The sequence below is a fragment of the Phyllobates terribilis genome, unplaced genomic scaffold (genome assembly GCF_046119375.1).
Source record: "Phyllobates terribilis strain yellow unplaced genomic scaffold, ASM4611937v1 Scaffold_5__5_contigs__length_657084704, whole genome shotgun sequence".
NCBI classification, from domain to species: domain Eukaryota; kingdom Metazoa; phylum Chordata; class Amphibia; order Anura; family Dendrobatidae; genus Phyllobates; species Phyllobates terribilis.
In genome coordinates, this window is record NW_027362765.1 from 170,723,994 (window position 1) to 170,739,066 (window position 15,073).

The 15,073-nt window shown below is 41.3% G+C and overlaps 1 protein-coding gene across 1 annotated transcript in view; it reads left to right on the top strand.

Annotated features, from left to right (window-relative positions):
• Window positions 1-15,073, top strand: part of LOC141271512 (gastrula-specific protein 17-like) — a 31,072-nt gene that overhangs the window by 6,441 nt on the left and 9,558 nt on the right. The window contains exon 2 of the mRNA XM_073681572.1: window positions 1,325-1,411. Coding sequence (XP_073537673.1) covers window positions 1,325-1,411 — 87 coding nt within the window. The remainder of the gene's footprint in view (window positions 1-1,324; window positions 1,412-15,073) is intronic.

Below are 15,073 nucleotides of genomic sequence, written 5' to 3' on the forward strand. Positions count from 1 at the left end.
GTAGCTGTGCAGGGCTGCCGGCGTATCTTTGATGGACATCACAGACATGGCCCTGGATCATCAGGGGGGCCCACTTGTCGTTGGGGCCCGGGCCGCTCCCCAGCATCTGTGCTAAACCTCTGGCGCTGTTTGAGTGCTGTCATTTCACCAGACATGGCCACGCGCAGTGCGCTGTGCGGATGTGTCTGCTAGTAATGACGTGGCAGGGGCAACACACAAGCAAAATTAAAGGCTCAGTGTCGCCCCTGCTGTGTCATTACTACCAGACACAGCTGCACAGCGCACTGCGTGCGGCCATGTCTGGTGTAGTGACAGCACTCAAACAGCGCCAGAGGTCCTGCACAGATGCTGGGGAGCGGCCTGGGTCCCGACGGCGAGTGGGCCCCCTGATGGTCCAAGGCCCCGGCACTTGCCCAGGTGCGCTGGGTGATGACGCAGTCCCTGCATGGGAGAATTTCAAAATAGATTGGTATCAACGCCACTCGCCGTGTTTGGAGAAAGAAGAAGGATGAGTACAACCCCAAGAACACCATCCCAACCGTGAAGCATGTTGGGGGAAACATCATACTTTGGTGGTGTTTTTCTGCAAAGGGGACAGGATGACTGTACCGTATTGAAGGAAGGTCGGAAGAATCGTGAGATTTTGGCCAACAATCTCCTTTCCTCAGTAACAGCATTAAAGATGGGTCAGGGATGGGTCTTTCAGCATGACAATGACCACAGCAAGGGCAACTAAAGAGTGGCTCCGTAAGAAGCATTTCAAGCTCCTGGAGTGGCCTAGCCAGTCTCCAGACCTGAACCCAATAGAAAATCTTTGGAGGGAACTGAAACACAATGTTGCCCAGCGACAGCCCTGAAACCTGACAGATCTGAAGAAGATCTGTATAGAGGAGTAGGCCAAAATCCCTGCTGCAGTGTGTGCAAACTTTTTCAAGAACTACTGGAAACATCTGACCTCTATAATTACAAACAAAAGTTTTTGTACCAAATATTAAGTTCTGTTTTTCTATTGTATCAAATACTTATTTCATACACTAAAATGCAAATTCATTATGTAAAAATCATACAATGTGATTTTCTGTTTTTTTTTTTTTTTTTAAGATTCTGTCTCTCACAGTTGAAGTGTACCTACGATAAAAAAATTACAGACCTCTCCATTCTCTGTAGGTGGGAAAATTTTCAAAAATCGGCAGTGTATCAAATACTTATTTTCCCCACTGTATCTATCTATAATTATTTTATCCATCTCTTTCTGTAATCTATGTTTTTCTTATTTCTCATATCTGTCTATCACTCTATATTTCACATTACCATTTAATTCCAGCTAGCATTTATCCAGAAATTTTATCTCCATTTGGTAGAAGTAATTTAGAGATTGACCTGAAGACGAAAGATCAACAAATTGCTGCACGTTGGACATTACTAAGGAATGCAGAGAACAGAAATATACATTTTTTTTGTTCCGAATTGCAAAACAAATAAAATGCTTCTAATTAGTGCTTTTCTTATTATATATTTTTTGTATAGATTCGTGAACACTGTTAGAAAGCCATATGCAACGATGACCCCACAACTCATCATATAGAAGTCTCTACATTGCAGGATATTTTAGACTGTGTGTGCATCTATGTATTGAGGGGAGAAGGCGAGGCGTTCATGCTTTCACTCTTCCATGCCCGCTGCTCTCAGGGGTGTGATGATTACATATACATTGTCGATATTGTCTGTATGATATCATGTTCAGTTTTCACTGACTTCGAAAAGACGTCTGGGGAACATATTTTGTTGAGAAAGTGTGTGGTGTTAGTGGGGGGGTCTTCCTTCAAGGTGTCAGGCTTGGGGGAGATTGGGGGGGATTGTAGGGAGGGAGGCAGGGCCAGCAGGCTGTCTCTAGGTTACACGGAACGCAATGAGGATTCAGCATCTGTTCCTCTCACTCTGTCTGCATCACAATGCCAGAAAAATACTAATTGCACACAGCAAGTGCAGGCCGCACTACATTGTGGGAAAGCAGAGCCCGGAAGTGTCAGCTCTCCCATCCCCACTGCCGAATGTCTAGAAACCTTCACATCATGTGGAGTCCAGTGCTGCAGAGCACCGTGTGCTACTACGTGGCAGAACCGGCACGTGCGGAGCAACGCTAAGCGACATAAAACGCGCCATCCATAACAAAGCGCTTCTTCACGTCTGGTAAACAAAGCAGAACATTTCAGGAAAAACGTAGCAGAGCTAAAATTGTGCAATTTATTTAGCTTTTTTTTTACATGATCATGTTGTGGCTTTTAGGAAAATCACATATTTGCCTCATCCACAGATGGAAACCGGTTTATTTGTCACAGTTTTTATAACAATACGGCCATGTAAATCCAGTTTTGAGAATGCAATAGTTCTACTTTCATCCATGTGCAAAAAAAAAAAAAAAAATGATATTACAATGATTAGTACCAAAATGACAAACTCTGCTCTGCTAGAACAATTTGTGCTTTGGCCTGAAATTGTGCAGTCTGCATTATCATTATAGTTTGTGTTTCAGAACGGTAAAGAGGATCTTGAAAGAAAGGAACTGAAAAGAAAAGGAGAAAATAGTGGAATTGTAACTTGGATTGGCACCGGGCGTTATCTGCAAACACCAAGCTAGATACGTCTGTGTCTGATGCATATGGACCAGCTGTTGTCCTGGTGCTGCCCATCTACTACCGCTTCCTAAATCCTCACCCACTGTCTGGCACATCCCAACCCACAGGTCACCTGCATACCTCAATCCGTCACCCTGCCCAAACAGTGCCTCCACTGCCAGGGAGGAGTTAATCACTAAATATTCATGACTGCCCTACATACACCAACTCACACCTGACCCCAGGAAGAGAAGAGGGTTCCTTCTGCTCGGCTCCCCCCTCCTCCCTTCCCTTCACAGGCAGCTGCCCTTCTGCCAGCTTATGGTGCCAGTGGGATCTTCTGCCTGCAATCTACCCCCAGCGGGCCCTGCAGCTTCTGCCACCAGAAGGCAGAGAGAGGCAATGATGCAAAAGGAGAGGGCACCAGACCAGCTGTGCTACTGTACGTACATTGTCAGCACTCACTTCCCATTATATTTCCTGAATTCTTAATGTATCGATCTTCTGCAGGATCAACATCAAATCTGTATGCACGTGGTGCAATATTGAAAGGCCTTTGTCCAAACCACGTATAGCAAAGATCATGAAAGGTTAGATCATGGGCTCTTGGACCTTAGTTGGTTCATCTTTTGCAAAGTTAGAACTTTTCATGCTCGGCTCTGTGTGCTTTGGGGCACAGGCGAGTAAATGGAGATATCTGGAAAGTCTCAAGGCAGCAGCATGTGGAGGTTGGCACACAGAGCTGCAGGATGCAATGCCCTTCCAGGACATCAACTATCTGCTGCATGTCCCACTCACACTGGCAAACAGTGAAAGTGCCATGTGATTAATGACAGAGCTTGTGTTTAAGCGCACCCAGTGGTCCAATCCTTGTACCTCTCCCAATATCTCCCCAGCCCCTATTCAGGGATAAAATTGGTCTCATGTTGGTCTCTAGAGCCCCATTAATTAAAAATACATCCAATTAAAAGGCAGGTGAAAACGTGCCACCCCCTCCCTTTTCCTGGCTCAGCTGTGCTTCAAAACAAAAAAAAAAGAGACGAAGAGAGAGATGCGTGTGCCAGAGAGGGTTTATGCCAATCTGCCCTAGTGCCCACGCCCCACGGCTGCAGTCTGGAATTATTACATCTCATCAGCTGCGTCCTGCCATTAGAATGATATCTAACCTCAACCCCATACCAAGAACCTAATCCATGCCAAGGGGGCATAGACTGGCTATCAAAGAAACAGCATGGCACCAGGGAATGATCAGGATACCATGTTGTCTTCAGTAATAGAAGAAACCTACAGTAATTACAGGCATATCATCACAGAAGTTCTATTGTTTTCTGTCTTATGCAATGTGTCCCCTAACGTCTCGTATACTGAACATCCCCTACAACATGGACACATGGCGATGAGTTTTACATATGGGGGAGAGAGCAAATGGCAACCATTAAAATACCCCAAAATGGACAGACCCACTAGAAAACTAAAGTGCTCTAAATGCAAGAATGGGCCTGGAGGAGACAACTCTATTGGGCTCTGATACTAGAGCCAACCATTTACCACTATAATCTACTTCTTATTGATTGGTTTACAAATATCTTACTAAATCTTATTTATAATATGTCCCGTGTGTGCAATAGGAACACCAAAGATTATGATGCTATTGTTAGTGGTCACATACATGTTGATGAGTGGGACCTCAGAATCATTTTCACTGGTTAGACCAAGAAACCCAAATTCAAACCCTGGGGAGGAGAGATCCAAGATGCCATGGGTGCTTCCTTATAAGAAGTTTTTTGCTACATGGAGACCCTTTTAATTGAAATTAGACCTGAAATATGAGCTGATCTTGCATTAACCTGGTCTATCCCTGTAGATGCAGTACAAATAGATATAACTTTGATCTTATGCAGTTTCAGATTTCATCACTAGATTGTAGAAATGGTAGATGTTGATACAACCGGTTTATCATAGCAGCCACTGTGTGTGGGTAGATAAATGATGGATGCTGATCTGTAATTTATTTCCTTTGGTGGGTAAAAGAAAGAGATAATTAAACTTATAGGGCATTCACACTAGCCAATTATCATGGAAGAGCCCCCCTCGTAACGCTCGTTGGCCGATAATCAGCCTGTATAAGGGCGAGGTCAGACAGCCATAAAAATCGGACTGCAATGCATGGACTGGCCAGTGGCTCTCCCGACCCGAGCGTGTCAGCATCATCCGTGCATTGCGGTCTGATCTCAGTCCAATTTATACGGCCGTCTGACTGCGCCTTTAAAAGGATCATTCTGTGCGCATCAAAAGCACAAATAACCTCTCTAAATAGGCTATTAAATGACCGCCGATCAGCAAACACACAGCCAATCAGTCCTTTAATGGTCACAGGTTGTGTAGTGTAAATCCACCCTTTGTTCACCATGTCAAAACATCAGGACTATATTTTGTTACAACTAATGATAGCTGTTTTTTTTTTTTTAAATTTTGGCAAGACATTGGATTTGCTTGAGACTGAACGGAGTGGAGGTGTGCATGCAAGACCTCCGCTGCATTCAGATGGTAGGGTTTTTAGTGCTTGCACGTCCAGTGATCGGGAAGTAATCCCTATCCTATGGATAGGGTGTAACTTCTAATCTTGGCACATACCCTTTAAGTGAAGTGTGAACATTTAGGTCAGTTTCACAGATCCTTGAATCATGATCTGAGCACGTACCGTAATCTACAGACTGAAAAGGCATTTATCGAGGATCAGGAGACCCCTGGCCTGTCTGTACACAGACCGTGATTGATAGATGTGAAGCTAATTCTGTTCATGGGGAATTGACTTGTTCTGGGTTAAAAATCTGATACCGTGGGTCAACGTACACAGCGGATGGATGAGATATGGTAAAATGTCTTTCGCAATGCTTCTGCTGTAATACGATGGTGATTTTGTATGTGGAAATTTCAGAAGGAAAAACTGCTGTGTATCCACCCAATGTGGATATACCCTTAATATCAGCATGTGTGTTCTCTGAATGCTCACATTTATTACCCCGCGTCTACAGGATCAGATCGGCTAATTAATAAAACAAATTAAAGAACATAAAACTATAATTACACCTGTTTCATCTGGTAGACAGAGCAGCCAACCATTCATTTCACGGGAAATTTTCTGACCTATTTAAAGTGGACTTGTCAGCACAAATTAACAGTTGAATGTTGCATCAAACCCACCTATGTGCCATGTCAGCCATATGTTCTTGAATTTATTTTCCATCCTTGGCAGCTACTTGCTAATGGCGCTGGCTATTTTTGAAAGGGAGAGAAAGGAGACAGATTTAGCAGGCAGCCTAGTAGAGATAAAAGAAAGATGAATCTAGTATCTGTTTGATTTACGTGCCCATCCACCACTTTTTTTTTTATTTTTTTTAATCTAAATTCAAAATTCTATGTCAGTCTAGTTTATTTTCTGGTACAGAGCTAAACGTTCCAATATACACTGGTGATTGATACTATTCTGGCTGCCTGCAGCCACCACAAGGGGGCACTACTTCGACCTCCAGGCTAAAAAAAAATCACTGACTCCTAATTCTAAAAATTGGCTAACGAGTTTAAAAATGTAAGAGCTAAATTATATATTAGTTGCCATCAAGAGCCATGTTGCTGCACAAGCTTACAGTATGTTAGTATATCCTCTTAGGGACCACCAGTTTGCATTTTTATGGCAGTCACTAAAGCTAAAGCTTTTTAAGGCACTTTAGTCTGCGCGAATGTTCATGTCGATGGAAGTGGGAGCTAAGATCCTGTCCTAATGACTGGGGTCGGAGAAGCTCCAATATGGGTCATGTAAACCATATGTTTCAGTCAATAGAGACTTGGGGCCCTGGATGTCATGACAACCAGTCAACACAGTTGCAGCCAGGAGCCTGTTGCACGTTGACTGGTTGCCATGGCAGCTGGGGCCTAACAAGTCTGACACGGACATGAGCCTACATGCTGGACTTAATAGGCAGCCCCTCAGTATAAGGCCACATTCACACGTTCAGTATTTGGTCAGTATTTTACATCAGTATGTGTAAGCCAAAACCAAGAGAGGAACAATCAGAGGAAAAGTATAATAGAAACACATCACCACTTCTGTATTTATCACCCACTCCTGGTTTTGACTTACAAATACTGAGGTAAAATACTGACCAAATACTGAATGTGTGAACATGGCCTAAGGGTACGTGCACACGATCCAGAGCCGCTGCAGGTTTGACGCTGCGGACTTATGCAGCGTCAAACCCGCAGTGGCCAGATGTTACAGCATAGTGGATGGGAGTTCTAGAAATCCCATGGCCACTATGCATCTCCGTACACCTAAGGATCACCCGTGGAAACTGACATGCCGCGCGTCTTTCCAGACTGCAGCATGTCAATTTCTCTTGCGGGTCTGCATGCGGACTTTCCCCATACACCTAACCTCTATGAGGAAAGTCCGCAGGTGAAAAAAAATAAAATGGCGCCGCTCATTTGCATAGATGAGCGGAAGCCGCCGGCGGTTCTTCCACAGCGTCTCGGAAGCAGTCTGGTATGCATCGTGGGCACATACCCTAATACTCCCAAGCAGAATAATCTATGCTACAGGGCAGTGTATTATCAGACAATCGTATTGTCAAGTCCCCTTGTGGGACCAATAAATACTGTAAAAAGTTTAATGAAGTGTTTTGAAAACTATCAAGCCATAAAAGAGCTAAAGAGTAAGGATAGAATTGCTGTTTTTTTGTTCATCACCAAAAGTAATAAAAAATGTACCCAAAAACAGTAATAATAATAATAATAATAATAAAAAGCATTCGCATAGATCATTCAATGCAAAAATTTAAATGTTATGGATCTTCAGAGAAACAATAACTAATGATTTAAAAAAAAAAATATGCAAAAGTAGTAAAATAAAAAATAAACTATATAAAATTGGGATAGCCTTAACCATATCAAACCATGCCATTAATCATATGGCATGGTAGATTAAATGCACCGCAAAAATAATGCCATAAAAATATACAACTCGTCCCACAAAAAAATAAAACAAAAATCCTCAAAAGGCTACTTTGAAATCAATTGATGTGGAAAAGCGGTTATGCTGCAATGCCGGCGTCTCAAGGAATGAGAATGTCCAGAAAGGGATTTAGAATCAGAAGTGTAGTTTAATCTCTACGCGTTTTGAAATCCAACTGACCTCTTCATCAGGAGGACCACAGGACTTGCCCTATCTTCCGCTCTTTTGTCCTTTCAGCCTATAATTAAAAGGCTACTTTAGCAGAGAAAAAAGTTATGACCCTTTAATATGACAATAAAAGAATGGAACTTAATATGCACTGCTCAAAAAAATAAAGGGAACACTCAAATAACCCATCCTAGATCTGAATTAATGAAATATTCTCATTGAATACTTTGTTCTGTACAAAGTTGAATGTGCGGACATCAAAATCACACAAAAATCATCAATGGAAATCAAATTTATTAACCAATGGAGGCCTAGATTTGGAGTCACCCCCAAAACTAAAGTGGAAAAACACACTACAGGCTGATCCAACTTTGATGTAATGTCCTTAAAACAAGTCAAAATGAGGCTCAGTATTGTGTGTGGCCTCCACGTGCCTGTATGACCTCCCTACAACGCCTGGGCATGCTCCTGATGAGGTTGCGGATGGTCTCCTGTGGGATCTCCTCCCAGACCTGGACTAAAGCATCCGCCAACTCCTGGACAGTCTGTGGTGCAACGTGACGTTGGTGGATGGAGTGAGACATGATGTCCCAGATGTGCTCAATCGGATTCAGGTCTGGGGAACGGGCGGGCCAGTCCATAGCTTCAATGCCTTCATCTTGCAGGAACTGCTGACTCACTCCAGCCACATGAGGTCTGGCATTGTCCTGCATTAGGAGGAACCCAGGGCCAACCGCACCAGCATATGGTCTCACAAGGGGTCTGAGGATCTCATCTCGGTACCTAATGGCAGTCAGGCTACCTCTGGCGAGCATATGGAGGGCTGTGCGACCCTCCAAAGAAATGCCACCCCACACCATTACTGACCCACTGCCAAACCGGTCATACTGAAGAATGTTGCATGCAGCAGAACGCTCTCCACGGCATCTCCAGACTCTGTCACGTCTGTCACATGTGCTCAGTGTGAACCTGCTTTCATCTGTTAAGAGCACAGGGCGCCAGTGGCGACTTTGCCAATTCTGGTGTTCTGTGGCAAATGCCAAGCGTCCTGCACAGTGTTGGGCTGTGAGCACAACCCCCATCTGTGGACGTCGGGCCCTCATACCACCCTCAAGGATTCGGTTTCTAATCGTTTGTGCAGACACGTGCACATTTGTGGCCTGCTGGAGGTCATTTTGCAGGGCTCTGGCAGTGCTCCTCCTGTTCCTCTTTGCACAAAGGCGGAGGTAGCGGTCCTGCTGCTGGGTTGTTGCCCTCCTACAGCCCCCTCCACGTCTCCTGGTGTACCGGCCTGTCTCCTGGTAGCGCCTCAAGCCTCTGGACACTACGCTGACAGGCACAGCAAACCTTCTTGCCACAGCTCACATTGATGTGCCATCCTGGATGAGCTGCACTACCTGAGCAACTTCTGTGGGTTGTAGAGTCCGTCTCATGCTACCACAAGTGTGAAAGCACAACCAACATTCAAAAGTGACCGAAACATCAGCCAGAAAGCATTGGTACTGAGATGTGGTCTGTGGTCCCCACCAGCACAACCACTCCTTTATTGAGGGTGTCTTGATAACTGCCAATAATTTCCATCTATTGTCTATTCCATTTGCACAACAGCATGTGAAATTGATGGTCAATCAGTGTTGCTTCCTAAGTGGACAGTTTGATTTCACAGAAGTTTGATTTACTTGGAGTTATATTCTGTTGTTTAAGTGTTCCATTTATTTTTTTGAGCAGTGTATATGTATACACACTGATATATACATGGTGGCTCAATGGTTAGCACTGCAGCCTTCCAGCACTGGGGGCCTGGGTTCAAATCCCACCAAGGAAAACATCTGCAAGGAGTTTGTATGTTCTCCCATGTTTGCGTGGGTTTCCTCCAGGTTCTCAGGTTTCCTCGTTTTCCAGTTCTTTTATATATATAGCCCATTCACTATTTCTCCAAACATAATTCTCCACCAAACTCAATCGCACCCAAAAGAACTGCAGATGCTGGTGACAAGCTCATGCAGCCTTTGTCTATCCCCCATTCCCTCAAGATGGCTGGACCATCATTGTAAATAAGCCCCTGTACTTTGTGTCACCCCCACCTCATTGTAGATTGTAAGCTCTTACGAGCAGGGTCGTCATTATTTTTGCTTTAATTATTGTATTATCTTTAACTGCTACTTACGACTGTTGTATATGAACCTGTGAATTGTAAAGCACTGCGGAATATGTTGGCGCTATATAAATAAAGATTATTATTATTCCTCCCACACTCCAAAGACATACTGATAGGGAATGTAGATTGTGAGCCCCAATGGGGACAGTGATGAGAATGTCTGTAAAGCGCTGTGGAATTAATGGCGCTACATAAGTATCCAGTAAGCTCCCCCTAGTGGTGGCTGCAGGGGGACTCTATTTTATCATTTACCTTGATCTCTATTAGGGAATTTGGAGCTGTCAAACAGAAAAATTTAACTCTTGACAGCTAAAAAGATATATTATAAAATGAGTCAGACAGTAAGCCTTACTGATAGGTAGTGACTAATCATTTTGACGGCAAAAGCTGCTTTCCACTTAAGGTTCTTCTAACATTACATTTCTCTATAGATCTCTAGTCCTTGTAAACGGTCATGTGTTGCTGATGATCAAAATCATTTTGCTTGATTTATACAACAATTCAGCTACTGGGGACTTGCAAAATTGCAATAACAACAGTATCAGAAAGGGGGCGGTCAAGAGGTATGATGTAATTTCATAAGTATACAATAATGCAATAATTGTAAAATAAAACATTATTAATTAAAGTGATTAAAAGCTGAGAAAACCCTCCTGTGAATGGTGGCTAATTTTGCCTTGACAATAGACCACCCTCTAATTTATTATAACCTCTTAGCTTGGCATCTGGCAATAATTGCTAGGGGAAACAACAGCATAGACGGAGCAGAAAAGATACTTACAGGTATTGAAATCATAGGTGAGCCTGAGAATGGCATACAAGGAATGGAACAGAAAAAAGCAAACAGGTATTCTGGAGATGGTTGAGTTAATATCCCTAGAGCTGCTAATTAGATTCAGGGTCTGTCTGCATCCAAAAAAAACTTTCTAAGGCCACGGCCCCACTATCAGTATTTGGTCAGTATTTTTTCTCAGGAGTAGGAGCCAAAACCAGGAGTGGGTGATAAATGCAGAATTGGTGACTTGTATCTATTATACCTTTTCTTTGATTGTTCCTCACCTGGTTTTGGCTCCGACTCCTGAGAAAAAATACTGACCGAATACTGACCAAATACTGATAGTGTGGCCGTGGCCTTGGGCTAAGTTCATACTAGGTGTGAATTTTTCACATGGATTTTATACTGAAATCTGCAACGTTTCTGCATCTAATATTCGTGCATATTTTATGCTCTTATTCATGTGTTTTTATTTGAGTTTTTGTTGCAGAAATGCACCAAAAACACAAAACAGTGGCAGACCAACAGTTGAAGATGAAGCTTAGGGTCCCCGATGAGATGAATGGGTGAAATCCACATCAGTAATTGACAACCAGCGAATTTAAAATATGTGAGAAAATAACATTTCTGCACGGATTCCACAAAAAAATGCAGCATCTGGATGAGCTCATGTTAAAATTCATCTACTTTGCTGGTGCTGTAAAATACTGTAGATTTTCTGTGCGTAAAATACAGAACAAATACCTCCATAGGTGAACCTGGCATTAGGGCTGAGCCACACAGGACAGAAATGCTGTGGATTTTCTTGTGCAGATTTGTGCAAGAAAAATCTGCACTGGATGATAGTACCAAGCATTTGGATAAAATATTAAGAAATATCATCTCCCTGATAAAAAATCTTTTTTTGCATGGAAACTGACTTTTTTGGGAAGATTTTAAAAACCACTGCTGAGCAATTTCTGTTGCGGATTTTAACTTTTCAATGTCAAGGGGTTGAAATGTGCTGAAAATCTCCAGCTGAGTCTTTAAACAGATTGGTGACACATTTTTCCACTGAGTGTGGACTTTCTTCTTGGATGTGCTGCAGAATGGCAGCTTGCATTGCTATGGATCTGCACAAGGATTAGACCCATTACTATTCAAGGAGGCTAATTCTTATTTTTCTTCCCATGTAGAATCCATGGGGAATAGGTTGCAAGATACTTATTTCGGTGCCTATATCAAAAGTCCATGGGAAAATTTCCGATGCATATAAACACGGTAGTAAAACCTCATTCGCATGCAGAATCGGCACAAAAATCCTTGAGAGTAAAAAAAAAAGCTGCGTGAACTCTTAGGACAGGTTCATATTTACTGCTGGCTTGCATCAAAGATCTAATATATCTATGTAAAAAATACCCATAAATATCCAAATGAAAGCGTTTATATTCTGGTCTAAGCAATCTAGAATAGATAATGCATTTTTAAGTGTCTAAGAAACGAATCGCTTCTTCACGCAGCAGGGTGATGTTTATAGACATGAAGACCATGGTCAGATCATACATCTGTCTGCACATCTTAGGGCTCATCAATACCTGTTCCTTCATGGTTGAAATTACTAGTATTTATAAACTGTATCAATACACGTCTCACCAAAAACTGAACTATGGTGTGCACCACTAATGCCCTTCATACATGAAGATCTAGCAGTCAGAGGTGATCTGAGGACAGCTGGTTGTCACCTCTGCAGGTAGCAGCTCCTAGTCTGCAGATTAGCAGGACAATAGAGACACTGAAATTCGGACGGCCTCTGGCTGTAATTCTGATCATTCAAGTATATGCCAAGATTGCTATTAAATGGGATTCCCCACAACAGACCAATCTACCTGTAGATACTTTATTAAACTATGTAACGAGAGACCCCCAAAAATCTTGCAAAGATCTCCAAAATAAAAGATGCCGTTTTGGCTATTTTTGTCTTTTCAGTGATGGGGAATTCATCCCCTAAATAAAAAAAACTGTGTCCAATTTCAGCTTTAACAATTTTAAAGATCAAGGTTTCCCTTTTGTAAATTTTACACAATTAAAAGGACAAAATATTGGACTGTGGTGCCTCCTTGTGGTCACCGCTAGAATTTTACGTGCTGGGTCTCTATACCTCAAAAACTAGCACAATTAGTATCAGATTGTTGGAAGATTCCTCCAAGAGTTTCACTGTTTTTGAGTCTCTTCATCAGAAGGCCTGTAGTTTAACACCTGCAATTTACCTGTATCTAAAAGTACTGCCTAGAACAGCATCACTAGTAAACGTAGAGGAAGGAGATGGCGGTATAGTGACAACAGGCACTACACACTGCAGTATACAATTAGAATTTATTCTAGTTAGAAAAATGTGTATTTTTAAATGAATTGTTCCAAGATTGCAACTTATTCCACACGAATAAAAGAAACTAAATGTAAACCCATAAGGAACAACAAAACCATAAGTCACAAAGGGATAAGAGTCCCACATGACCCTCGAAGAAACTCCATATGCATAGATATAGAACCAAGGAGGATATTGGAAACTTGGAATTGCTTCAAAATGCACAAAATTTTCTTAGATACAAATATTAAAAATGTAGAAAACATATATCACATATAAGAACAATACAATGTATGATAAACACAGGAATCAGGCTGAAAGCAGATAATTGCGCCATATTTGAAAGGAACTGAGTCCATATAATGACCAGAGCTGGGAATTTAAAACAATAAATCAGTATCAACTACAAAGACAATCTTATACAAAATGACATGGACTGAGAAAATATTCTGTGTAGTATAAGAGACACAAGGGAATTTATAATGTCATGGTTGAACCATATTTATGGTCCCCTATAGAGTGTATGCCCATGTGTCCATGAATAAATGAATATACATATCATGAAAAACCCCAGAACATACTAAGATGGAAAGGCACCAAAGGAGCAGTCAGCCTAAGGAAGATCTCCAAATTGATACAGATATATTGTCTTAAATTCCCAGCTCTGGTCATTATATGGACCCAGATCCATAAAAATTTGGCGCCATTTGCTGCTTTCAGCCTGATTCCTGTGTTTATCATACATTGTATTGTTCTTATATGTGATATATGTTTTCTACCTTTTTTAATATTTGTATCTAATAAAATATTGTGAATTATTTTTTGAAGCAATTGTAAGACTCCAATATCCTCCTTCATTCTATAGAAATAAGAGTATAATAAAATGTACGTATATATATATACACGTGTGTGTATATATATATATATATATATATATATATATACGTACGTACACACACACATACTGTATATATATTATTATGATTTTTTTTTTTTAAATGCAGACAAACACCCCTTTCCTACTTTATTATGAGGACAAAGAAAACAAATGGTATGGCTACATTCATAACTATAAAGTTATCACATTATTTAACCAGCACTTCAAACATCATAAAATTATAAAGTAAAAATCAATGCAAAAAGTGGTCAAAAACGTAGCCGAAATAGTACCAATAAAAACTACACCTCATGCCTCCATAATCAAGCCCTTATACAAAGTATTTCTACAGTGTAAAAGTGTAAAACCGAAAAAAAAAAAACATCATACATTTGAAACAGATGTAATCACGCTGTCCAGCAAAATCATGGTAGGATGCACAATATAATTATATATATCTACATACATATATATCAGATGGTGAATGACATTAAACAAATGTATATTATACATATATTTACATCAGATGGTGAACAACATAAACGTAAATATTCTAAAAGTGCTGATTTTCAATTAATTTCCTCCCAGAAAGAGTTAACACCAAATAATCTTATATTTACCCCAAAATGATGCCACCAATCTAGCTGGCTGGAATTCTTTCATTTTTGATTCCCACCTATTCATGTTATTCTCCCGCATTACTTTACAATATCACACCCATTTTCTCCACTAATTGGATTTACTTTTCAATCTATTTAGCATTGTATGATACCATTGAATTACAATAGGGTAGGACAATGCTGGTGAATACACAAAAGTTTAGGGAGTGACCTGTGGTGTGGTAACACTTATGCTAATGGCTCATTGCCATCCATGAAGTTGTCTTTCCAGTATGTAAAACTCACAGAAGAATGAAAGTTTTGTGCAGTGCTTTACTGCCTCAAACAAGTTATCTGGGACTGGCTTTGTTAGCGAAAAAAGTGATTTGGAAAACGGTGTTAAAAAAATTTACAAATTGCAATAGAGGGGACTTCGCTTATGTTTTTTTTTATGTGGGGCTAAGGTTGCCAAATACCTGCCTGTTCTGCCCGGTGCCAATCTCTACCAAAGCGGTCACAGAAGGCC